Source organism: Nerophis lumbriciformis, linkage group LG36, assembly GCF_033978685.3.
Source record: "Nerophis lumbriciformis linkage group LG36, RoL_Nlum_v2.1, whole genome shotgun sequence".
Taxonomy (NCBI): domain Eukaryota; kingdom Metazoa; phylum Chordata; class Actinopteri; order Syngnathiformes; family Syngnathidae; genus Nerophis; species Nerophis lumbriciformis.
The window spans coordinates 7,252,501-7,279,148 of record NC_084583.2 but is presented as its reverse complement, the minus strand read 5'-3'; the positions used below and the strand labels follow the sequence as shown (position 1 = coordinate 7,279,148).

General features: G+C 39.5%; 1 protein-coding gene across 5 annotated transcripts in view; it reads left to right on the top strand.

The window, feature by feature from the left end:
• Positions 1 to 26,648, top strand: part of lnx2b (ligand of numb-protein X 2b) — a 74,294-nt gene that overhangs the window by 46,506 nt on the left and 1,140 nt on the right. For all 5 annotated transcript variants that reach the window (XM_061930593.1, XM_061930596.1, XM_061930592.1 and 2 more), the window contains exons 6-8: positions 2,780 to 2,911; positions 18,854 to 19,028; positions 21,544 to 21,787. In XM_061930593.1, the coding sequence (XP_061786577.1) occupies positions 2,780 to 2,911; positions 18,854 to 19,028; positions 21,544 to 21,787 (551 nt within the window). The remainder of the gene's footprint in view (positions 1 to 2,779; positions 2,912 to 18,853; positions 19,029 to 21,543; positions 21,788 to 26,648) is intronic.

The following is a 26,648-nucleotide window of genomic DNA, read 5'->3' as shown; positions in this document are numbered from 1 at the left end:
CAGTAATGCTACTTTTTGTAGCAACGCTTTTGCCCCACACTTGACAAATTACGGTTGTCTGTTCGACATCTTCCCGCTTGAAGCCAAACCACCGCCAGACTATGGACCCCGTGCTGTTTTTCTTTGGAATTAATTCTTCCTTCATTTGTTACCAGAATCGCACCTTCTTTCTCTCGTATTACCACTCGCACCACAGCTAACGTTACCCATGCCGCTACCTCTCTGCTCCGCCAGGTCGTATACGTATGTGACGTATGTAAGAAGGTGCGCTTGTTTTACGTCTCTGTGAGAAGGAGAGACAAGAAAGAGTGAGAAGAGCCTGTAGTGTAATGCCCGCAGCTAAAAGCAACTGCGTGAGAACGTATACTCCAATATCACCATATACCGTATTTTTCGGAGTATAAGTCGCACCTGCCGAAAATGCATAATAAAGAAGGAAAAAAACATATATAAGTTGCACTGGAGTATAAGTCGCATTTTTGGGGGAAACTTATTTGATAAAACCCAACACCAAGAATAGACATTTGAAAGGCAATTTAAAATAAATAAAGAATAGTGAACAACAGGCTGAATAAGTGTACGTTATATGAGGCATAAATAACCAACTGAGAACGTGCCTGCTTTGTTAACGTAACATATTATGGTAAGAGTCATTCAAATAACTATAACATATAGAACATGCTATACGTTTACCAAACAATCTGTCACTCCTAATCGCTAAATCCCATGAAATCTTATAAGTCTAGTCTCTTACGTGAATGAGCTAAATAATATTATTTGATATTTTACGGTAATGTGTTAATAATTTCACACATAAGTCGCTCCCCCGGATTTCAAACTATGAAAAAAACTGCGACTTATAGTCCGAAAAATACGGTAGTCATTTTCTATATCGCACAGAGACAAACCCGTGATATATCGAGTATGTCGATATATCGCCCAGCCCTAGTTTTGTCTCACAAAAGAATTGTGAAAGATGGGCACAATTCCCCCCAAAAAGTGCAATCCTCATTTAATGCTAGGTTAGCCTGAAGGAAAACAATTAGATTTTTAATTTTTTTTTGTTTAACTTACAGTTCTCATGTTCCTACATTTTGATGTATAATAATAATAATAATAACTGGGGTTTATATAGCGCTTTTTAAGTACCCAAAGTCGCTTTACACATAGAACCCTTTAATCATTCACACCTGATGGTGGTAAGCTACTTTCATAGCCACAGCTGCCCTGGGGTAGACTGTAGACTGTATAGTGAAGACTGCTTCACATACAATTAGAAAACCATGAAGTGGTGAGGCCAGCCTTGAATTTATTGTACTGTTGGAAAAAGTCTGGAGAAGCAATTGTTAATTGTAGCAATAAGTAAATTTTTTTCTCTTTTCCAAAAGTGAAAGTGTCCTTCATTACTGCGGCTCGCCAAACACTTAAAGGGGAACATTATCACAATTTCAGAATGGTTAAATCCATTAAAAATCAGTTCCCAGTGGCTTATTATATTTTTCGAAGTTTTTTTCAAAATTTTACCCATCACGCAATATCCCTAAAAAAAGCTTCAAAGTGCCTGATTTTAACCATCGTTATATACACCCGTCCATTTTCCTGTGACGTCACATAGTGAAGCCAACACAAACAAACATGGCGGAAAGAACAGCAAGCTATAGCGACATTAGCTCCGATTCAGACTCGGATTTCAGTGGCTTAAGCGATTCAACAGATTACGCATGTATTGAAACGGATGGTTGTAGTGTGGAGGCAGGTAGCGAAAACTAAATTGAAGAAGAAACTGAAGCTATTGAGCCATATCGGTTTGAACCGTATGCAAGCGAAAACGACGAAAACGACACGACAGCCAGCGACACGGGAGAAAGCGAGGACGAATTCGGCGATCGCCTTCTAACCAACGATTGGTATGTGTTTGTTTGGCATTAAAGGAAACTAACAACTATGAACTAGGTTTACAGCATATGAAATACATTTGGCAACAACATGCACTTTGAGAGTGCAGACAGCCCAATTTTCATCAATTAATATATTCTGTAGACATACCCTCATCCGCTCTTTTCCTGAAAGCTGATCTGTCCAGTTTTGGAGTTGATGTCAGCAGGCCAGGGAAGCTAGGGTCGATGGGGGGTTTAGCTCGCTCGTCTGCGGGAACAAACTGCCGCCATTGCTTGCCGTGCTACCGAGGGCCTTTGTCCCTGAATTGCTCACACACTCCGGCAGATTCAATGGGGGTCTGGCGGCAGATTTCTTTGACTTTATCGTTGGAAATACATCTGCTTTGAGTGTCGCAGGATATCCACACATTCTTGCCATCTCTGTCGTAGCATAGCTTTCGTTGGTAAAGTGTGCGGAACAAACGTCCAATTTCTTGCCACTTTCGCATCTTTGGGCCACTGGTGCAACTTGAATCCGTCCCTGTTCGTGTTGTTACACCCTCCGACAACACACCGACGAGGCATGATGTCTCCAAGGTACGGAAAACAGTCGAAAAAACGGAAAATAACAGAGCTGATTTGACTCGGTGTTTGAGAAAATGGCGGATTGCTTCCCGATGTGACGCCACGTTGTGACGTCATCGCTCCGAGAGCGAATATTAGAAAGGCGTTTAATTCGCCAAAATTCACCCATTTAGAGTTCGGAAATCGGTTAAAAAAACATATGGTCTTTTTTCTGCAACATCAAGGTATATATTGACGCTTACATAGGTCTGGTGATGATGTTCCGCTTTAAAACGTGTGTCCTTGAAGATAAGACCTGTTGGTGTGTTTGCACGCAGGCCAGCGAGATGCGGGTCAACTTTGTGGTCATGAGGCTGGTGGAGACCACTGAGGAAGGCGGATCGCAAGGCCGAGCGGTCCGAAGGATGCCGGATCTGCAGTACTTCAGGCGACACTCCACCTACATGAAGGTACCATAGCTTTACTTAGTCCCATTTGCACTGTGGACAATGACACACTTCCACTTCCACACCAGCATACACTGTGGTCAAAATGCATGCATGTAATACACACGTGGACAATTTGTTCGGACCTTTTGCTTGATGCTCAAATGTGCCCATAAATTTCACACGCGAACAAAAACCCACCTACAATCTGATATATGTGAGATATCACTAAGCTTTAGAACTTTGTTGTAAAAATCTCCCTCCACGTCTGTCCCTGACACCCACATTTCTGTGGAAAGGCTCCCCACCAACACTGCTTGGTGCCTCGTCTGAGCTGCTGTGACTTACATTACCATAGTAAGTCATTAGATTACCATAGTAACTACGTATTTTTCGGAGTATAAGTCGCACTGGCCAAAAATGCATAATAAAGAAGGAAAAAAACATATATAAGTCGCACTGGAGTATAAGTCGCATTTTTGGGGGAAATGTATTTGATAAAAGCCAACACCTAGAATAGACATTTGAAAGGCAATTTAAAATAAATAAAGAATAGTGAACAACAGGCTGAATAAATGTACGTTATATGAGGCATAAATAACCAACTGAGAACGTGCCTGGTATGTTAACGTAACATATTATGGTAAGAGTCATTCAAATAACTATAACATATAGAACATGCTATACGTTTACCAAACAATCTGTCACTCCTAATCGCTAAATCCCATGAAATCTTATACGTCTAGTCTCTTACGTGAATGAGCTAAATAATATTATTTGATATTTTACGGTAATGTGTTAATAATTTCACACATAAGTCGCTCCTGAGTATAAGTCGCACCCCCGGCCAAACTATGAAAAAAACTACGACTTATAGTCCGAAAAATACGGTAATTAGATGACCATAGTAACTAGTATATCATGCAAAAGTGCAGATTCCAACCATTGAAAGACTTACGGTCATTAGAAAACATCACTGCACATCATAATGGCAGCTACACTTTCCATCTTAAAGATCTGAAAAAATTATTTGGGAACGTCCGGCGGGCCAGATTGAAAAGCTTTTTCAATTTGCCCAGGTCTGGTGTAGTAGAAAGTTGCGGCTTACAGTTGTCCGTACACATAAATATCTATGCTGTGCGCACTCACATTCAAATAGCGGAAATGTCGCACTACTGCATAAGTCAGCAGCCAAAGGAGGAACTAGTGTTGTCCTGGTACCAAAATTATTTATTTTTGGTACTTTTCTAAATAAAGGGGACCACAAAAAATGTCATTATTGGCTTTATTTGAACAAAAAAAATCTTAGGGTACATTGTAATTTAGTCCTTAAATAAACTAGTGACCATACTAGACAACTTGTCTTTTAGTAGTAAGTCAACAAACAAGTAGGGGTGGGAGCAATATGGCCTTTTATTAATATCTCAATATTTTTAGGCCATGTTTTAGTCTCGATATTTTGCCTTAGCCTTGAATGAACACTTGATGCATATAATCACAGCAGTATGATGATTCTATGTGTCTACCAGTGACGTGCGGTGAGGTTGATGGCTGGTGAGGCACTGACTTCATCACAGTCAGATTTACAAACATATGAACCCTAAAGAGTATCTTATTCACCATTTGATTGGCAGCAGTTAACGGGTTATGTTTAAAAGCTCATACCAGCATTCTTCCCTGCTTGGCACTCAGCATCAAGGGTTGGAATTGGGGGTTAAATCACCAAAAATTATTCCCGGGCGCGGCGCCGCTGCTGCCCACTGCTCCCCTCACCTCCCAGGGGATGATCAAGGGATGGGTCAAATGCAGAGGACAAATTTCACCACACCTAGTGTGTGTGTGACAATCATTGGTACTTTAACTTAACTTTAACTTTACACATACAAACTGTAGCACACAAAAAAGCACATTTAATAAAAAAAACCTTATTATGGTCTTACCTTTACTTATAAGTGCGGGAACAGTGGTGTTGGTGTTGGAGGAGTTGTGAATGAATGAAATATGAAATCCGTGCTGCAGTCTGCAGGTGTACCTAATGTTGTGTCCCTGCAGTCGTTCACGGCTCCTCCGGCGCGAGCATTGTTGTTTTTGCACTTTTTGGCTTCTTGTTAAGTGACTTTTTTTGGGTGGATTCGGTCTTGCACGTGGAGGGTTTGGGTGTGGGCTTTGGTTGGTGTGGCGCTCCCGTCGGGGGGTGCACTCTGCGGCGGAGGTGCACCGGCACTAGGAGGCGGGATTACACGAGCCTCACACAGTGCGTCTTCGCAGCAGTTTTATGATCGCTCAGCACAAGAAATACATTACACACATACAGTTGTTGACAAAATACACTGTACATTATATACCTCAGCTAACTAAACTATGGAAATGTATAATATAATTCATATAGCAATACGGTCTCACTGCACAGCAGGCCAGCAGTTAGCCGAGTCCGCAATCCATGTTGAGGCACAACTGAGTGACGTGCCTCAACTGGCTGCTGATCACCGCACCGTCTCTTCTCAGTATTTGAACGGCAAATGTGAAAATTCTGCGATTTTGAATAAAAATAATCTAAAACTGGTGAAGTTAAATGGAAAATAACTTTATAGTATAATCACTGGATACATATAACAATTTAATTAATTTTTTTTCTTTTTACATTTTTTTTCTTTCCATGATGGCCTCACCTGCCTCCAGTGACCGCACGTCACTGGTGTCTACATTAAAACATTCTTCTTCATACTGCATTAATATATGCTCATTTTAAACTTTCATGCAGAGAGGGAAATCACAACTAAGTCAATTTACCAAAATTGTATTTATTAAACAGTTATTAAGCAGTAGCACAAACATTCATGTCATTTCCAAAACAGAAAGTGCAAGATTGTCAGAGACATTTTAAAACAAAGCTATGAGTGCACTTTTGTGCATGATGTCACTAAGATGACATATCAAAACAACACTAAATCAAAGTGCACTTTTTGTACAGAACACCACTACAATAGTTTAAAACAAATAAAGTGCACTTTTGTGCATGATGTCACACAAGATATTTCAATAAGTGTCAAATAAAAAAGAGCTGCATAATAGGAAATCAAATAGTGTATGTCCTTCACTATGTGGTAGGTTCCTGCGGACGTTATCTCCTTCTGTTGTTGACTATTTTTTTCATACGGTGTTGATGTGGAAATGGTTGCTTGGGCATTTTATTTGTGTGGCACCGACGGAGATGTTGACATGCGGAGTTTCAAGCACTCTTCATTCTCTAGCGGGTGACTTTTCAAATGATGCTACAAATTAGTAGTGCTGCTACTTTTTGTAGCAACGCTTTTGCCGCATACTTGACATATTACTGTTCAACATCTTCCCGCTTGAAGCCAAACCACCACCAGATGATGGACCCCGTGCTGTTTTTCTTGGGAATGAACTCTTCCTTCGTTGTTACAATATTCGCACCTTCTTTCTCTCGTATTACCACTCGCACCGCGAGCATCACAGCTAACGTTAACTATGCTGCTACCTCTCTGCTCGGCGAGGGCGTATGACGTCGCACGCGCGACAGTATGTGACGTATGTAAGAAGGTGCGCTTGTTTTATGTCTCTGTGAGAAGGAGAGACAAGAAAGAGTGAGAAAAGCCTGTAGTGTAATGCCCGCAGCTAAAAGCAACTGCGTGAGAACGTATACTCCAATATCACCATATAGTCATTTTCTATATCGCACAGAGACAAACCCGCGATATATCCAGTATATCGATATATCGCCCAGCTCTACAAACAAGCAAACAGGCGGTATAGTACCGAATATGATTAATTAGTATTGCGGTACTATACTAATACCGGTATACCGTACAACCCTAGTAGGAACATTTTATATTATTGCATAATAAATGTACAATACTTAATAATATAATAAATAAAGATGCATAATTAACGGATTGTGAGGTGCCTGAAGATTCCCCCCTCCACACTGCACTGCCAAAAGAAGGTGCTTGTGTTTACACAGTGTAATTGTGACGTGCTCAGGAAGAATAGCAGACCCCCACCAGCTGGGGCTGAATAGCCTTGAGAGCAGACACCTGCGTCGGAGCGCGGAGATGAAAGCGGCGGTGGAGGGCCTCCTTCTGTCCTGATCAAAAGGCCCGGGGTGCTGCTCTGGGGCCGCTGCCTCGTCGTTGTTGTTTTTCCGGGGGGCCTTGTTTCTCCGGGTGGCGGAGGATCAAAGCGGGTAACAGTTAGCTTTCGCCTGCAGAGTGGAGCCTTTTCGTCTCCCCGGGGTGCGGGGGGCGGGCTCCCTGCTGGGGGAGGAAGAGGCCTCACCTCCCCCGAGCTTCCCTTCCACACAGTTTACAGTCTCCAGCGAGTCGAGCAGGAGGCCGGCGGGAGCCGTGGCTTTCCACACATCTCCATTACGAGAGAGCGGCGTGGGAGGTCACACCTCAGATCACATGGTGCACATTTGTTACCAGCGAGACTTAGTGGGCAAGAGGAATCAATTAAAGCGCTTGTTACCGTTGATTGGCGGCATGTTTCTTTAAATGACCAGGAGGATGTCACTGCTTAGCTAACATAGGAACACTTTTTGTTTGTTTTAGTCAGCAGGGTGCTTCCTGTTACATATGAGATATGTCAGGTGCACTGCGCTTTTCTGTGGCTTGTGCAGCCCTTTGAGACATTTGTGATTAAGGGCTGTATAAGTTAACTTTGATTGATTGATTAGTAGTCAAAGATGCGACAAAAAATATGATGCTGTTTTTAAGGACCTAAATGAGTCAAAGATCCTCTATAATTGTGCACATTAGTTTTGAAGATCTGTCTATGATAAAAGTACCATATTTTCCAGACTATAGAGCGCACCGGTATATAAGCCACACCCACTAAATTTTAGCTGAAAAAACCTTTTTCCATATTAGCCGCATTATATATATATATATGTGTATATGTATATGTGTATATGTATATATGTATGTATATATATATATATATATGTATATGTGTGTATATATATGTATGTATATATATGTATATGTGTATTAGAGATGCGCGGTTTGCGGGCACAACCGAGAAGTCCGCGGATCGGGCGGATGAAATTAAAAAAAAATAGATTTTATCCGCGGGTCGGGTCGGGTCGGGTCGGGTCGGGTCGGGTCGGGTCGGGCGGTTGAAATAAAAAAAAATTTGATTTTAAATAGATTCAGGCGGGTGGCAGTTAAACCAATTCGGAAATATATATACATAGTTAAATGCTGTTACCCACATACGAAAAACGAGCAGGCACCTGCAGCATATGCCACAACAGAAGAAAAAAAAGAAAAAGAGATGGACACTTTTACGGAGCGGAGAAGGGACGCCTCGCCGGGGTCCGGGACCGAGGCCCCTTCCCCCGAGAGGGCCCCACCGGGAGCCGTAGCTGAGGCGATCCGCGAGAAGGGCCCGACGCACGTCCAGGGTCACCACCGCGCCCACCGCACCGACACCCCGCCTCGTCCGCCTTCGCCGCGGCCGGCGTCACGCGCAGCAGGTAAGCAGCTTACCTGCCCGCCACCCCCGTGGCCGGGGGCTCGTAACAGGGGTCACTCCGCGCGCTCCGCCTGCGCAGCTTACCTGCCCGCCACCCCTGTTGCCGGGGGCGCGTAACAGGGGTCACTCCGCGCGCAGTGCGCTCACGAAAGGGGTGGGGCTCACCCTGGTTGATATAGACAGCAGGACGGTGGCCATGGAAGTTGGAACCCGCTAAGGAGTGTGTAACAACCCACCTGCCGAATCAACTAGCCCTGAAAATGGATGGCGCTGGAGCGTCGGGCCCATACCCGGCCGTCGCCGGCAGCGAGACGCGCTTGGAGGTGCGCTCAGCGCAGCTCCCATATGATTGCGCACTGGTGTGCGTCTGGGTCGTGACAGCGTGGCACGCGAATGTCTGTGCTGCATTGGATCAGTCTCCTTTCTTTAACAGGCAAAAGCTTTATAACCTCACTAATGCCTTGCATCATCTATATTAGATATATAACAACAGGCGGGTGCGGGCGGGTGCGGTTCTGATCAAATGTTACATCGGGTGGATGGCGGATGGTTGACGACTTTCTGATGCGGTTGCGGATGAAATAATTGCCTATCCGCGCATCTCTAATGTGTATATATATGTATGTATGTGTATATGTATATATGTATATATATGTATGTATGTGTATATATATATATATATATATATTTATGTATATATATATATTTATGTATATGTATATATATATATATATGTGTATGTGTATATGTGTATATATATATATATATATATATATATATATATATATATATATATATATGTGTGTATTAGTATATGTATGTGTATATATATATATATGTGTATTAGTATATGTATGTGTATATGTATATATGTATATATATATGTATGTATGTGTATATGTATATATATATATATATATATATATATGTGTATATGTATATATGTATATATATATGTATGTATGTGTATATATATATATATATATATATATATATATATATATATATATATATATATATATATATTAGGGGTGTAACGGTACACAAAAATTTCGGTTCGGTACGTACCTCGGTTTAGAGGTCACGGTTCGGTTCATTTTCGGTAGAGTAAGAAAACAACAAAATATTAATTTTTTGGTTATTTATTTACCAAATTTGTAAACAATAGCTTTATCCTTTTAACATTGGGAACACTATAATAATTCTGCCCACGTTAATCAACATTAAACTGCCTCAAGTTGTTGCTCAGATTAAATAAAATGACAAAACTTTTCTTCTACATATAAAAAGTGCAACATTAAACAGTTTCAAGTCAATACATTATGCTTAATTTATTACAGCATTTGGGAAGCCTGTAGTTGATTTTTATTATGTAAATGTTATATTTTTATCAACATGTGATAGCAGGGACCCTGCCATTCAAACAAACAATAACAGACAGACAGGGCTTTGCTTCCCGTAACACACACACGCACACACATACACACACGCACACACACCGCAAAATGAGCTAACGTTACGCTAAAAGCTAATTAGCCTTCACCTCAAGCCAGGACTGCGAGCGAACTGAGCTGCAGTTTAAGTTTCTAGAACGTCAACGGGCTCATAGTGATGTTACTAGTAGCTGACTGGGAGGTGTTTATTATTTGGGGAGAGTCTGCTGCCTTATGCTCACCTGCTAAACACCTAACTGCTCGACGCTGAAGCATTGACTACATGCGCTCTGAATACGCACTGCTGATTGGCTGTTACCGCTTTGTGTGTAACCAATCAGATGGTTGTGTGGGTGGGACAATGCTGGGTGCTGTGACAGAGGCAAAAGAAGCAAAGCAGATTGTTAAGACTTTAGCTTAGAAACTTGTTCGGTACACCCCCGTACCGAACCGAAACCCCCGTACCGAAACGGTTCAATACAAATACACGTACCGTAACACCCCTAATATATATACTGTATATTATATATGTGCTTGGAGTGATGAATGAAGAATCCATACGAGTAGAACCGCTATGGACGGCTAGAAGACAGACCGGCACTTGTACTTCTGGTTGAGAGCTCAGTCTAAGCAGAAGGGCAATGCAGCATGTGAACTTGTCCAAAAGATGGCGCCACAGCACAAACAATAGCACACCTATTCAGTGTATTTGCTTGTTTTGTTTTTAAACTATTTACATTGTGGCCGTCAGCGAAGACAATTCCGTACATTAGCCGCACCGTCATGTTAAAGCGTAGGGAAAGAGTTGCGGCTTATAGTCCGGAATTTACAGTAGTCAAAGATCCTTTGTTATAAAAATTCACAGCTGTTTTGGGGACCTACTGCAAAAATGATAGTCAATGATCCTCCATATAACAGGTGCACACTGGTTTTGAAGAACATCCTATAATAATGGAAGTCAAAGACTCTTTATAATGACAAAAATATGCTGCTGTGTTAAGGACTTACTGCGACATGATTGTCAAAGATCCTCTATATAACAGGTGCACCCTGGTTTTGAAGAACATCCTATAATAATGGTAGTCAAAGACTCTTTATAATGACAAAAATTTGCTGCTGTGTTAAGGCCCTACTGCAAAATGATTGTCAAAGATCTTCTATAGTACAAGCGAACACTGGTTTTGAAGAACTTATAATGATAGTAGTCAAATACTCTTTAAAATGACAAAAATATGCTGCTGTGTTAAGGACTTACTGCAAAATGATTGTCAAAGATCCTCTATATAACAGGTGCACCCTGGTTTTGAAGAACATCCTATAATAATGGTAGTCAAAGACTATTTAAAATGACAAAAATATGCTGCTGTGTTAAGGACCTACTGCAAAATGATTGTCAAAGATCCTCTATATAACAGGTGCACACTGGTTTTGAAGAACATCCTATAATAATAGTAGTCAAAGACTCTTTATAATGACAAAAATTTGCTGTTGTGTTAAGGACTTACTGCAAAATGATTGTCAAAGATCCTCTATATGACAGGTACACCCTGGTTTTGAAGAACATCCTATAACAATGGTAGTCAAAGACTCTTTATAATGACAAAAATGTGCTGCTGTGTTAAGGACCTACTGCAAAATGATTGTCAAAGATCTTCTATAGTACAAGCGAACACTGGTTTTGAAGAACTTATAATGATAGTAGTCAAAGACTCTTTAAAATGACAAAAATATGCTGCTGTGTTAAGGATCTACTGCAAAATGATTGTCAAAGATCCTCTATATAATAGGTGCACACTGGTTTTGAAGAACATCCTATAATAATAGTAGTCAAAATAGTAGTCAAAGACTCTTTATAATGACAAAAATATGCTGCTGTGTTAAGGACTTACTGCAAAATGATTGTCAAAGATCTTCTATAGTACAAGCGAACTCTGGTTTTGAAGAACATCCTATAATAATAGTAGTCAAAGACTCTTTATAATGACAAAAATATGCTGCTGTGTTAAGGACTTACTGCAAAATGATTGTCAAAGATCCTCTATTTAACAGGTGCACCCTGGTTTTGAAGAACATCCTATAATAATAGTATTCAAAGACTCTTTATAATGACAAAAATATGCTGCTGTGTTAAGGACCTACTGCAAAATGATAGTCAGAGATCCTCTATATAACAGGTGCACCCTGGTTTTGAAGAACATCCTATAATAACAGTAGTCAAAGACTCTTTATAATGACAAAAATGTGCTGCTGTGTTAAGGACCTACTGCAAAATGATTGTCAAAGATCCTCTATAGTACAAGCAAACTCTTGTTTTGAAGAACTTATAATAATAGTAATCAAAGACTCTTTATAATGACAAAAATGTGCTGCTGTGTTAAGGACCTACTGCAAAATGATTGTCAAAGATCCTCTATAGTACAAGCAAACTCTTGTTTTGAAGAACTTATAATAATAGTAGTCAAAGACTCTTTAAAATGACAAAAATGTGCTGCTGTGTTAAGGATCTACTGCAAAATGATTGTCAAAGATCCTCTATATGACAGGTGCACCCTGGTTTTGAAGCACATCCTATAACAATGGTAGTCAAAGACTCTTTATAATGACAAAAATGTGCTGCTGTGTTAAGGACCTACTGCAAAATGATTGTCAAAGATCTTCTATAGTACAAGCGAACACTGGTTTTGAAGAACTTATAATGATAGTAGTCAAAGACTCTTTAAAATGACAAAAATATGCTGCTGTGTTAAGGATCTACTGCAAAATGATTGTCAAAGATCCTCTATATAATAGGTGCACACTGGTTTTGAAGAACATCCTATAATAATAGTAGTCAAAGTAGTAGTCAAAGACTCTTTATAATGACAAAAATATGCTGCTGTGTTAAGGACTTACTGCAAAATGATTGTCAAAGATTTTCTATAGTACAAGCGAACTCTGGTTTTGAAGAACATCCTATAATAATAGTAGTCAAAGACTCTTTATAATGACAAAAATATGCTGCTGTGTTAAGGACTTACTGCAAAATGATTGTCAAAGATCCTCTATTTAACAGGTGCACCCTGGTTTTGAAGAACATCCTATAATAATAGTAGTCAAAGACTCTTTATAATGACAAAAATATGCTGCTGTGTTAAGGACCTACTGCAAAATGATAGTCAAAGATCCTCTATATAACAGGTGCACCCTGGTTTTGAAGAACATCCTCTAATAACAGTAGTCAAAGACTCTTTATAATGACAAAAATGTGCTGCTGTGTTAAGGACCTACTGCAAAATGATTGTCAAAGATCTTCTATAGTACAAGTGAACTCTGGTTTTGAAGAACTTATAATAATAGTAGTCAAAGACTCTTTCAAATGACAAAAATGTGCTGCTGTGTTAAGGACCTACTGCAAAATGATTGTCAAAGATCTTCTACAGTACAAGCGAACACTGGTTTTGAAGAACTTATAATGATAGTAGTCAAAGACTCTTTAAAATGACAAAAATATGCTGCTGTGTTAAGGATCTACTGCAAAATGATTGTCAAAGATCCTCTATATAATAGGTGCACACTGGTTTTGAAGAACATCCTATAATAATAGTAGTCAAAGTAGTAGTCAAAGACTCTTTATAATGACAAAAATATGCTGCTGTGTTAAGGACTTACTGCAAAATGATTGTCAAAGATCTTCTATAGTACAAGCGAACTCTGGTTTTGAAGAACATCCTATAATAATAGTAGTCAAAGACTCTTTATAATGACAAAAATATGCTGCTGTGTTAAGGACTTACTGCAAAATGATTGTCAAAGATCCTCTATTTAACAGGTGCACCCTGGTTTTGAAGAACATCCTATAATAACAGTAGTCCAAGACTCTTTATAATGACAAAAATGTGCTGCTGTGTTAAGGACCTACTGCAAAATGATTGTCAAAGATCCTCTATAGTACAAGCAAACTCTTGTTTTGAAGAACTTATAATAATAGTAGTCAAAGACTCTTTATAATGACAAAAATGTGCTGCTGTGTTAAGGACCTACTGCAAAATGATTGTCAAAGATCCTCTATAGTACAAGCAAACTCTTGTTTTGAAGAACTTATAATAATAGTAGTCAAAGACTCTTTAAAATGACAAAAATGTGCTGCTGTGTTAAGGACTTACTGCAACATGATTGTCAAAGATCCTCTATATAACAGGTCCACCCTGGTTTTGAAGAACATCCTATAATAATGGTAGTCAAAGACTCTTTATAATGACAAAAATGTGCTGCTGTGTTAAGGACCTACTGCAAAATGATTGTCAAAGATCCTCTTTAGTACAAGCAAACTCTTGTTTTGAAGAACTTATAATAATAGTAGTCAAAGACTCTTTAAAATGACAAAAATATGCTGCTGTGTTAAGGACCTACTGCAAAATGATTGTCAAAGATCCTCTATAGTACAAGCAAACTCTTGTTTTGAAGAACTTATAATAATAGTAGTCAAAGACTCTTTAAAATGACAAGAATATGCTGCTGTGTTAAGGACCTACTGCAAAATGATTGTCAAAGATCCTCTATATAACAGGTGCACCCTCTTTTTGAAGAACATCCTATAATAATGGTAGTCAAAGACTCTTTATAATGACAAAAATGTGCTGCTGTGTTAAGGACCTACTGCAAAATGATTGTCAAAGATCCTCTTTAGTACAAGCAAACTCTTGTTTTGAAGAACTTATAATAATAGTAGTCAAAGACTCTTTAAAATGACAAAAATATGCTGCTGTGTTAATGACCTACTGCAAAATGATTGTCAAAGATCCTCTATAGTACAAGCAAACTCTTGTTTTGAAGAACTTATAATAATAGTAGTCAAAGACTCTTTAAAATGACAAAAATATGCTGCTGTGTTAAGGACCTACTGCAAAATGATTGTCAAAGATCCTCTATATAACAGGTGCACCCTGGTTTTGAAGAACATCCTATAATAATGGTAGTCAAAGACTCTTTATAATGACAAAAATGTGCTGCTGTGTTAAGGACCTACTGCAAAATGATTGTCAAAGATCCTCTTTAGTACAAGCAAACTCTTGTTTTGAAGAACTTATAATAATAGTAGTCAAAGACTATTTAAAATGACAAAAATATGCTGCTGTGTTAAGGACCTACTGCAAAATGATTGTCAAAGATCCTCTATATAACAGGTGCACACTGGTTTTGAAGAACATCCTATAATAATAGTAGTCAAAGACTCTTTATAATGAGAAAAATTTGCTGTTGTGTTAAGGACTTACTGCAAAATGATTGTCAAAGATCCTCTATATGACAGGTACACCCTGGTTTTGAAGAACATCCTATAACAATGGTAGTCAAAGACTCTTTATAATGACAAAAATGTGCTGCTGTGTTAAGGACCTACTGCAAAATGATTGTCAAAGATCTTCTATAGTACAAGCGAACACTGGTTTTGAAGAACTTATAATGATAGTAGTCAAAGACTCTTTAAAATGACAAAAATATGCTGCTGTGTTAAGGATCTACTGCAAAATGATTGTCAAAGATCCTCTATATAATAGGTGCACACTGGTTTTGAAGAACATCCTATAATAATAGTAGTCAAAATAGTAGTCAAAGACTCTTTATAATGACAAAAATATGCTGCTGTGTTAAGGACTTACTGCAAAATGATTGTCAAAGATCTTCTATAGTACAAGCGAACTCTGGTTTTGAAGAACATCCTATAATAATAGTAGTCAAAGACTCTTTATAATGACAAAAATATGCTGCTGTGTTAAGGACTTACTGCAAAATGATTGTCAAAGATCCTCTATTTAACAGGTGCACCCTGGTTTTGAAGAACATCCTATAATAATAGTATTCAAAGACTCTTTATAATGACAAAAATATGCTGCTGTGTTAAGGACCTACTGCAAAATGATAGTCAGAGATCCTCTATATAACAGGTGCACCCTGGTTTTGAAGAACATCCTATAATAACAGTAGTCAAAGACTCTTTATAATGACAAAAATGTGCTGCTGTGTTAAGGACCTACTGCAAAATGATTGTCAAAGATCCTCTATAGTACAAGCAAACTCTTGTTTTGAAGAACTTATAATAATAGTAATCAAAGACTCTTTATAATGACAAAAATGTGCTGCTGTGTTAAGGACCTACTGCAAAATGATTGTCAAAGATCCTCTATAGTACAAGCAAACTCTTGTTTTGAAGAACTTATAATAATAGTAGTCAAAGACTCTTTAAAATGACAAAAATGTGCTGCTGTGTTAAGGATCTACTGCAAAATGATTGTCAAAGATCCTCTATATGACAGGTGCACCCTGGTTTTGAAGCACATCCTATAACAATGGTAGTCAAAGACTCTTTATAATGACAAAAATGTGCTGCTGTGTTAAGGACCTACTGCAAAATGATTGTCAAAGATCTTCTATAGTACAAGCGAACACTGGTTTTGAAGAACTTATAATGATAGTAGTCAAAGACTCTTTAAAATGACAAAAATATGCTGCTGTGTTAAGGATCTACTGCAAAATGATTGTCAAAGATCCTCTATATAATAGGTGCACACTGGTTTTGAAGAACATCCTATAATAATAGTAGTCAAAGTAGTAGTCAAAGACTCTTTATAATGACAAAAATATGCTGCTGTGTTAAGGACTTACTGCAAAATGATTGTCAAAGATTTTCTATAGTACAAGCGAACTCTGGTTTTGAAGAACATCCTATAATAATAGTAGTCAAAGACTCTTTATAATGACAAAAATATGCTGCTGTGTTAAGGACTTACTGCAAAATGATTGTCAAAGATCCTCTATTTAACAGGTGCACCCTGGTTTTGAAGAACATCCTATAATAATAGTAGTCAAAGACTCTTTATAATGACAAAAATATGCTGCTGTGTTAAGGACCTACTGCAAAATGATAGTCAAAGATCCTCTATATAACAGGTGCACCCTGGTTTTGAAGAACATCCTCTAATAACAGTAGTCAAAGACTCTTTATAATGACAAAAATGTGCTGCTGTGTTAAGGACCTACTGCAAAATGATTGTCAAAGATCTTCTATAGTACAAGTGAACTCTGGTTTTGAAGAACTTATAATAATAGTAGTCAAAGACTCTTTCAAATGACAAAAATGTGCTGCTGTGTTAAGGACCTACTGCAAAATGATTGTCAAAGATCTTCTACAGTACAAGCGAACACTGGTTTTGAAGAACTTATAATGATAGTAGTCAAAGACTCTTTAAAATGACAAAAATATGCTGCTGTGTTAAGGATCTACTGCAAAATGATTGTCAAAGATCCTCTATATAATAGGTGCACACTGGTTTTGAAGAACATCCTATAATAATAGTAGTCAAAGTAGTAGTCAAAGACTCTTTATAATGACAAAAATATGCTGCTGTGTTAAGGACTTACTGCAAAATGATTGTCAAAGATCTTCTATAGTACAAGCGAACTCTGGTTTTGAAGAACATCCTATAATAATAGTAGTCAAAGACTCTTTATAATGACAAAAATATGCTGCTGTGTTAAGGACTTACTGCAAAATGATTGTCAAAGATCCTCTATTTAACAGGTGCACCCTGGTTTTGAAGAACATCCTATAATAACAGTAGTCCAAGACTCTTTATAATGACAAAAATGTGCTGCTGTGTTAAGGACCTACTGCAAAATGATTGTCAAAGATCCTCTATAGTACAAGCAAACTCTTGTTTTGAAGAACTTATAATAATAGTAGTCAAAGACTCTTTATAATGACAAAAATGTGCTGCTGTGTTAAGGACCTACTGCAAAATGATTGTCAAAGATCCTCTATAGTACAAGCAAACTCTTGTTTTGAAGAACTTATAATAATAGTAGTCAAAGACTCTTTAAAATGACAAAAATGTGCTGCTGTGTTAAGGACTTACTGCAACATGATTGTCAAAGATCCTCTATATAACAGGTCCACCCTGGTTTTGAAGAACATCCTATAATAATGGTAGTCAAAGACTCTTTATAATGACAAAAATGTGCTGCTGTGTTAAGGACCTACTGCAAAATGATTGTCAAAGATCCTCTTTAGTACAAGCAAACTCTTGTTTTGAAGAACTTATAATAATAGTAGTCAAAGACTCTTTAAAATGACAAAAATATGCTGCTGTGTTAAGGACCTACTGCAAAATGATTGTCAAAGATCCTCTATAGTACAAGCAAACTCTTGTTTTGAAGAACTTATAATAATAGTAGTCAAAGACTCTTTAAAATGACAAGAATATGCTGCTGTGTTAAGGACCTACTGCAAAATGATTGTCAAAGATCCTCTATATAACAGGTGCACCCTGTTTTTGAAGAACATCCTATAATAATGGTAGTCAAAGACTCTTTATAATGACAAAAATGTGCTGCTGTGTTAAGGACCTACTGCAAAATGATTGTCAAAGATCCTCTTTAGTACAAGCAAACTCTTGTTTTGAAGAACTTATAATAATAGTAGTCAAAGACTCTTTAAAATGACAAAAATATGCTGCTGTGTTAAGGACCTACTGCAAAATGATTGTCAAAGATCCTCTATAGTACAAGCAAACTCTTGTTTTGAAGAAATTATAATAATAGTAGTCAAAGACTCTTTAAAATGACAAAAATATGCTGCTGTGTTAAGGACCTACTGCAAAATGATTGTCAAAGATCCTCTATATAACAGGTGCACCCTGGTTTTGAAGAACATCCTATAATAATGGTAGTCAAAGACTCTTTATAATGACAAAAATGTGCTGCTGTGTTAAGGACCTACTGCAAAATGATTGTCAAAGATCTTCTATAGTACAAGTGAACTCTGGTTTTGAAGAACTTATAATAATAGTAGTCAAAGACTCTTTCCAATGACAAACATATGCTGCAAAATGATTGTCAAAGATCCTCTATATAACAGGTGCACACTGGTTTTGAAGAACATCCTATTATAATAGTAGTCAAAGATCCTCTATGACCAAAAAAATGCAGCTATTTTTTAGGGAACTACTGCAAAAATGATACGTGTCATCTGGGTGTACTGAGTGGGGTTTGTGTCCCACAGGACCCTCCTGGTGGTTTTTCCAGTCAGGAGAAGACGGTGACTGTGAAGAAGGAGCCTCGTCTCTCCCTGGGCATCACCATCGCTGGAGGGAGAGACTGTCGCAGCCGCCTCCCCGTCTACATCACCAGCGTGCAGCCAATAGGCTGTCTGCACCGAGACGGCATCATCAAGAGAGGTCCAATAGTTATTATTATTATTACTATTATGGGCCTGCTGCAATGCAAGCATCCCTTATTATTATTATTATTATTATTATTATGGACCTGCTGCAATGCAAGCAGCCCTTATTATTATTATTATTATTATTATTATGGGCCTGCTGCAATGCAAGCAGCTCTTATTATTATTATTTTTTTTATTATGGGCCTGCTGCAATGCAAGCAGCCCTTATTATTATTATTATTATTATTATTATGGGCCTGCTGCAATGCAAGCAGCCCTTATTATTATTATTATGTGCCACACGTTTCTCTAACACTTAATACGCGATGAACCGGAGGCGCTCACGGTTTTTACGACAGGCGATATCTCGAAGCGTTTACCCACAATCAGACATTGTTCGGCATGAAGTTTTTCAACAAATCCTTCATAAACTGTTAGCATGCTAACATTAAAGTGCTAACTTTTTTAGCTAATTTTACACTTTTTTTCTCTAATTCCCCAGCCATACACCTTGGTGTCATATGACTTGGTATGTGACACAAGCTAACTTTTAGCATGCTAACATAAAAGTGCTAACTTTTTTTTACCTAATTTTACACTTTTTTTCTCTAATTCCCCAGCCATATTAAGTGGACCCCGACTTAAACAAGTTGAAAAACTTATTCGGGTGTTACCATTTAGTGGTCAATTGTACGGAATATGTACTGTACTGTGCAATCTACTAATAAAAGTCTCAATCAATCAATCGATCAATAACTTGGTATGTGTTTTTCTCTAATTCCCCAGCCATACATCTTAGTGTCATATAACTTGGTATGTGACACAAGCTAACTTTTAGCATGCTAACATTAAAGTGCTAATTTTTTTAGCTAATTTTACACTTTTTATTCTGCACACACGCTAAATGTTAGCATTTTAATGTAAACATGCTAAAGCTTTTCATCAAATTTTACACTTTTTTTCCCTCTATTTTCGTAGCCATACACCTTTGAGTCATATAACTTGGCATATGAAATATGCTAACTGTTATCATGCTAACGTCTGCACACACGCTAAATGTTAGCATTTTAGTGTAAACATGCTAAAGCTTTTCATCAAATTTTACACTTTTTTTCTCTATTTTCGCAGCCATACACCTTTGCGTCATATAACTTGGTATATGAAACATGCTAACGGTTATCATGCTAACGTCTGCACACATGCTAAATGTTAGCATTTTAATGTACCGTATTTTCCGCATCATAAGGCGCCCTGGGTTAAAAGCCGCGCCTTCAATGAACGGCATATTTCAAAACTTTGTCCACCAATAAGCCGCCCCGTGTTGTAAGCCGCATCTAACTGCGCTAAAGGAATGTCAAAAAACCAGTCAGATAGGTCAGTCAAACTTTAATAATATATTAAAAACCAGCGTTCTAACAACTCTGTTCACTCCCAAAATGTACGCAAATGTGCAATCACAAACATACGTATATCAACATGGACAGAGCTGCGTGAAAAAAGCCACCCGGCCTCTTCGCGTAAACTTAAACTTACCTTAACCACTCGCTCATCTTTTCTTCATCCATCCCTTCGAGTTAGCTTTTATGATGACGCCGGCTGGAAAGGTCTCTTTTGGCAAGGTCTTCCTTTTGAATATCACCATGGGTGGAAGTTAGCATGGCAAGCTAGAACCACAGTGAAGGATGACTTCTCATTCCCTGTGGTGCGAATATTCACCGTACGTGCTCCCGTTCCACAGTGCGGTTCACAGGAATATCAGTTGCTGTGAAATACGGTAGTAATCCGTGTGCGGATGGAGAGATTGCGTCTTTTCATGAACCGGGTCCTTGTCGCTTAGTAGGAGCCATTTTGTGGTCTTTACAGATGTAAACAGGAAATGAAACGTACGGTGATATCCGCGCGTTTTTTCTTCTTCTTCCGGGGGCGGGTGGTTGCTTACAGTAGAAGAAGAAGCGCTTCCTGTTCTATGGGGGCGGGTGCTTACCTTGGCGGTTGCTTGCGTAGAAGAAGAAGCGCTTCCTGTTCTACCGGGAAAAAAGATGGCGGCTGTTTACCTAAGTTGCGAGATCGAAACTTTATGAAAATGAATCTTAATATTTATCCATATATAAAGCGCACCGGGTTAAAAGCCGCACTGTCAGCTTTTGAGTAAATTTGTGGTTTTTAGGTGCGGCTAATGGTGCGGAAAATACGGTAAACATGCTGAAGCTTTTCATCAAATTTTACATTTTTTTTCTCTCTATTTTCGCAGCCATACACCTTTGAGTCATATAACTTGGTATATGAAACATGCTAACTGTTATCATGCTAACATCTGCACACACGCTAAATGTTAGCATTTTTAATGTAAACACACTAAATGTGTAGCTTATTTTGCACAGTTACACCTAAAACTCTCGGTTTCAGACACTCGGCAGCATCTTAAAAGCACGGCGACCCAGATAACAGGCCCATCAAAATGTTGTAGTTATTATTATTGTTTAATTTTGTGTTCTTCCACAAGTTGATGGTTTCCCTATTTTTTTCAGGCGACGTTCTGCTGAGCATCAACGGCGTGGACCTGACCCAGCTGTCCTACAGCGAGGCCGTCTCCGCGCTCAAGGCGCAGGCGGCGCAGCCCCAAGTGGCGCTCCGTGTCATTCAGACCACCTCCGAGAACCGGCAAGAGGACGGCGAGGGCGCGGGCGCCGACAGAGCGGACGCGGTGGAGGACGCTCGGGAAGACGCCCACAACTGGACGCCCATGTGGACCAGATGGCTGGGCTTGCCCAGGTAAGACCACATAATGGTCCGTTCCAGGGTCAACATTGTAAAGTGTGTCCCGAGAGCCTGTTAATGAGCACCAAATGTGCTCATTAAGGTGGTCTGTCGTCACGTTTTTACATTCAATCAGACATTATTGTGAGGTTTTGTATTAGTTCTCGTCTTGAGAACTGTGTGGGCATTAAGGGCGCCGCCCTCAACTGGTTCCGGTCGTACCTAACCGACAGGAGTTTTTGTGTAAAAGTAGACAGTTTTATGTCGTCCACAGCTCCTTTACCACATGGGGTCCCCCAGGGCTCAATCCTTGCCCCAATTTTATTTGCGCTTTACCTTCTCCCCCTTGGTTCTATTTTTAGGAAGTACAGTATTGCATTTCATTTTTATGCCGATGATTGCCAGATTTATTTTCCCATGGCACAAAATAACACGGTTCAACGTCTTATTGACTGCCTGCACGACATCAAAGTCTGGCTTTCAGCTAACTTCCTGAGCCTAAATGAAGATAAAACAGAAGTTATGTTGTTCGGTCCAAGTCGCTCTCCCTCCCCCAACGTTGACCTCGGCACTCTGACCCCGTATCTCAGCGACTGTGTCACAAACCTGGGGGTAAAGTTTGACTCAGATTTTAAATTCGAAAAACAAATCAGCAGCGTCGTTCAAAAAAGCTTTTATCAATTACGCCAAATAGCGAAAGTGAAACCGCTTCTATCAAGACATGATCTTGAGAAATTAATCCACGCTTTTATCTCGACTCGTCTTGACTACTGCAATGCCCTGTATGTAGGCATTAGCCAGGCCTCCCTCGCCCGCCTGCAGCTCGTGCAGAACTCTGCTGCTCGTCTGCTAACACAGACCCGCAGACGTGAGCACATCACCCCTATTTTAGCGTCCCTTCACTGGCTCCCTGTGCGTTACCGAATACATTTTAAACTCCTTTTATTTGTTTTTAAATGTCTAAACAACCTCGCGCCAACCTATCTCTCCGACCTCCTTCAGCCTTACTGCCCCACCCGATCCTTAAGATCAGCCGATCAGCTGCTGTTGACGGTCCCTGACACAAGGCTGAAGCTTAAAGGTGACAGAGCTTTCGCCGTTGCTGCTCCCAAGCTCTAGAACGACCTACCCCTGAGTGTTAGACAAGCCTCCTCTCTTCCTGTTTTTAAATCTCTCTTAAAAACATACTTTTATTCCATGGCTTTTAACACTGAGTGATATCCATCCTGCAATGGCGCCCCATAATACACCTGCTGTGATCCTGTTTTTATGTTTTTATTAATTCTATTTTAATTTTTATTTTTTTTTATCGTGTTCTGTTTGTGTTGTGTTGTGTTTGCTCGGTACTCGTTTTATCTTTTAACCTGTTCATTGTACAGCACTTTGGCTACCCCTGTGGTAAATTTTAAATGTGCTCTATAAATAAAGTTGATTTGATTTGATTTGATAGTGCTCCTAAAAATAGATAAACCGGCCCCCAGACACATTTTGTTCTCTAAATTTGGCCCCCCGAGTCAAAATAATTGCACAGGCCTGGTTTACTGCAACATCCCCAGCTGGCAAGGTTCCAATGTCACTGGTCCAAGATCCTCCATACAGTGTTTTTCAACCTTTTCTGAGGCAAGGCACGTTTTTTTTTAAATTTAATAATATGGAGGCTCACCACCAGCAGAAAACCTTAAAAAATGATATTCCACCAGGTTGTCGTGCTTTATTTTGAGTTTGTTGGTGTTTCCCTGTGCTTTAGTTCTTGTCTTGCACTCTTATTTTGGTGATCCTTCCTGTTTTGTTGGTGTTTTCCTGTGCTTTAGTTCTTGTCTTGCGCTGTTATTTTGGTGATCCTTCCTGTTTTGTTGGTGTTTCCCTGTGCTTTAGTTCTTGTCTTGCACTCTTATTTTGGTGATCCTTCCTGTTTTGTTGGTGTTTTCCTGTGCTTTAGTTCTTGTCTTGCGCTGTTATTTTGGTGGCCCTTCCTGTTTTGTTGGTGTTTGCCTGTGCTTTAGTTCTTATTTTGCTCTCTTATTTTGGTGGCCCTTCCTGTTTTGTTGGTGTTTCCCTGTGCTTTAGTTTTTGTCTTGCGCTCTTATTTTGGTAGCCCTTCCTGTTTTGTTGGTGTTTTCCTGTGCTTTAGTTCTTGTCTTGCGCTGTTATTTTGGTGATCCTTCCTGTTTTGTTGGTGTTTCCCTGTGCTTTAGTTCTTGTCTTGCACTCTTATTTTGGTGATCCTTCCTGTTTTGTTGGTGTTTTCCTGTCCTTTAGTTCTTGTCTTGCGCTGTTATTTTGGTGGCCCTTCCTGTTTTGTTGGTGTTTGCCTGTGCTTTAGTTCTTATTTTGCTCTCTTATTTTGGTGGCCCTTCCTGTTTTGTTGGTGTTTCCCTGTGCTTTAGTTTTTGTCTTGCGCTCTTATTTTGGTAGCCCTTCCTGTTTTGTTGGTGTTTCCCTGTGCTTTAGTTCTTGTCTTGCGCTCTTATTTTGGTGGACCTTCCTTTTTTGATGGTAATTTTTCTGTGCTTTAGTTCTTGTTTTGCGCTGTTATTTTGGTGGCCCTTCCTGTTTTGTTGGTGTTTCCCTGTGCTTTAGTTCTTGTTTTGCGCTGTTATTTTGGTGGCTTTTCCTGTTTTGTTGGTGTTTTCCTGTGCTTTAGTTCTTGTCTTGCGCTGTTATTTTGGTGGCCCTTCCTGTTTTGTTGGTGTTTTCCTGTGCTTTAGTTCTTGTCTTGCGCTGTTATTTTGGTGGCTCTTCCTGTTTTGTTGGTGTTTTCCTGTGCTTTAGTTCTTGTTTTGCGCTCTTATTTTGGTGGCCCTTCCTGTTTTGTTGGTGTTTCCCTGTGCTTTAGTTCTTGTCTTGCGCTCTTATTTTGGTGGCCCTTCCTGTTTTGTTGGTGTTTCCCTGTGCTTTAGTTCTTGTCTTGCGCTTTTATTTTGGTGGCCCTTCCTGTTTTGTCGGTGTTTTCCTGTGCTGTAGTTCTTGTCTTGCGCTGTTATTTTGGTGGCCCTTCCTGTTTTGTCTGTCTTTTCCTGTGCTTTAGTTCTTGTCTTGCGCTCTTATTTTGGTGGCCCTTCCTGTTTTGTTGGTGTTTTCCTGTGCTTTAGTTCTTGTCTTGCGCTCTTATTTTGGTTCCCTGTGCTTTAGTTCTTGTCTTGCGCTGTTATTTAGGTGGCTCTTCCTGTTTTGTCGGTGTTTTCCTGTGCTTTAGTTCTTGTCTTGCGCTCTTATTTTGGTGGCCCTTCCTGTTTTGTTGGTATTTCCTTGAGCTTTAGTTCTTGTCTTGCGCTGTTATTTAGGTGGCTCTTCCTGTTTTGTCGGTGTTGTCCTGTGCTTTGGTTCTTGTCTTGCGCTCTTATTTTGGTGGCCCTTCCTATTTTGTCTGTGTTTTCCTGTGCTTTAGTTCTTGTCTTGCGCTCTTATTTTGGTGGCCCTTCCTGTTTTGTTGGTGTTTTCCTGTGATATAGTTCTTGTCTTGCGCTCTTATTTTGGTGGCCCTTCCTGTTTTGTTAGTGTTTTCCTGTGCTTAATCTTGTCTTGCACTCTTATTGTGGTGGCTCTTTCTGTTTTGTCGGTGTTTCCCTGTGCTTTAGTTCTTGTCTTGCGCTGTTATTTTGGTGGCCCTTCCTGTTTTGTTGGTGTTTCCCTGTGCTTTAGTTCTTATTTTGCTCTTATTTTGGTGGCCCTTCCTGTTTTGTTGGTGTTTCCCTGTGCTTTAGTTTTTGTCTTGCGCTCTTATTTTGGTGGCCCTTCCTGTTTTGTCGGTGTTTCCCTGTGCTTTAGTTCTTGTCTTGCACTCTTATTTTGGTGGCTCTTCCTGTTTTGTTGGTGTTTTCCTGTGCCTTAGTTCTTGTCTTGACCCTTCCTTTTCTGATGGTGATTTTTCTGTGCTTTAGTTCTCGTTTTGCGCTCTTATTTTGGTGGCCCTTCCTGTTTTGTTGATGTTTTCCTGTGCTTTAGTTCTTGTCTTGCGCTCTTATTTTGGTGGCCCTTCCTGTTTTTTTGGTGTTTCCCTGTGCTTTAGTTCTTGTCTTGCGCTCTTATTTTGGTGGCCCTTCCTGTTTTGTTGGTGTTTCCCTGTGCTTTAGTTCTTGTCTTGCGCTCTTATTTTGGTGGCCCTTCCTGTTTTGTTGGTGTTTTCCTGCACTTTAGTTCTTGTCTTGCGCTCTTATTTTGGTGGCCCTTCCTTTTTTGTTGGTGTTTTCCTGTGCTTTAGTTCTTATTTTGCGCTGTTATTTTGGTGGCCCTTCCTGTTTTGTCGGTGTTTCCCTGTGCTTGACTTCTTGTCTTGCGCTCTTATTTTGGTGGCCCTTCCTGTTTTGTCGGTGTTTACCTGTGCTTTAGTTCTTGTCTTGCGCTCTTATTTTGGTGGCCCTTCCTGTTTTGTTGGTATTTCCTTGAGCTTTAGTTCTTGTCTTGCGCTGTTACTTTGGTGGCCCTTCCCGTTTTGTTGGTGTTTTCCTGTGCTTTAGTTCTTGACTTGCGCTTTTCTTCCTGTTTTGTTGGTGTTTACCTGTGCTTTAGTTCTTGTCTTGCGCTCTTATTTTGGTGGCTCTTCCTATTTTGTTGGTGTTTTCCTGTGTTTTTTAGTTCTTATTTTGCGCTCTTATTTTGGTGGCCCTTCCTGTTTTGTTGGTGTTTTCCTGTAGCAATTTTATGTCTTCCTTTGAGCGCTATTCCCCACATGTACTTTGTTTTAGCAATCAAGAATATTTCAGTTGTTTGTGTGGACATTGTTGATTGTCATGTCATGTACTTTGTGGACACTGTAAGTTTTTGCTGTCGTCCAGCATTCTGTTTCTGTTTACTTTGTAGCCAGTTCAGTTTTAGTTTCGTTCTGCATAGCCTTTGTCTTTTCCTTTCCCTTTTGTTCATTTTTGGTTTAAGCGTT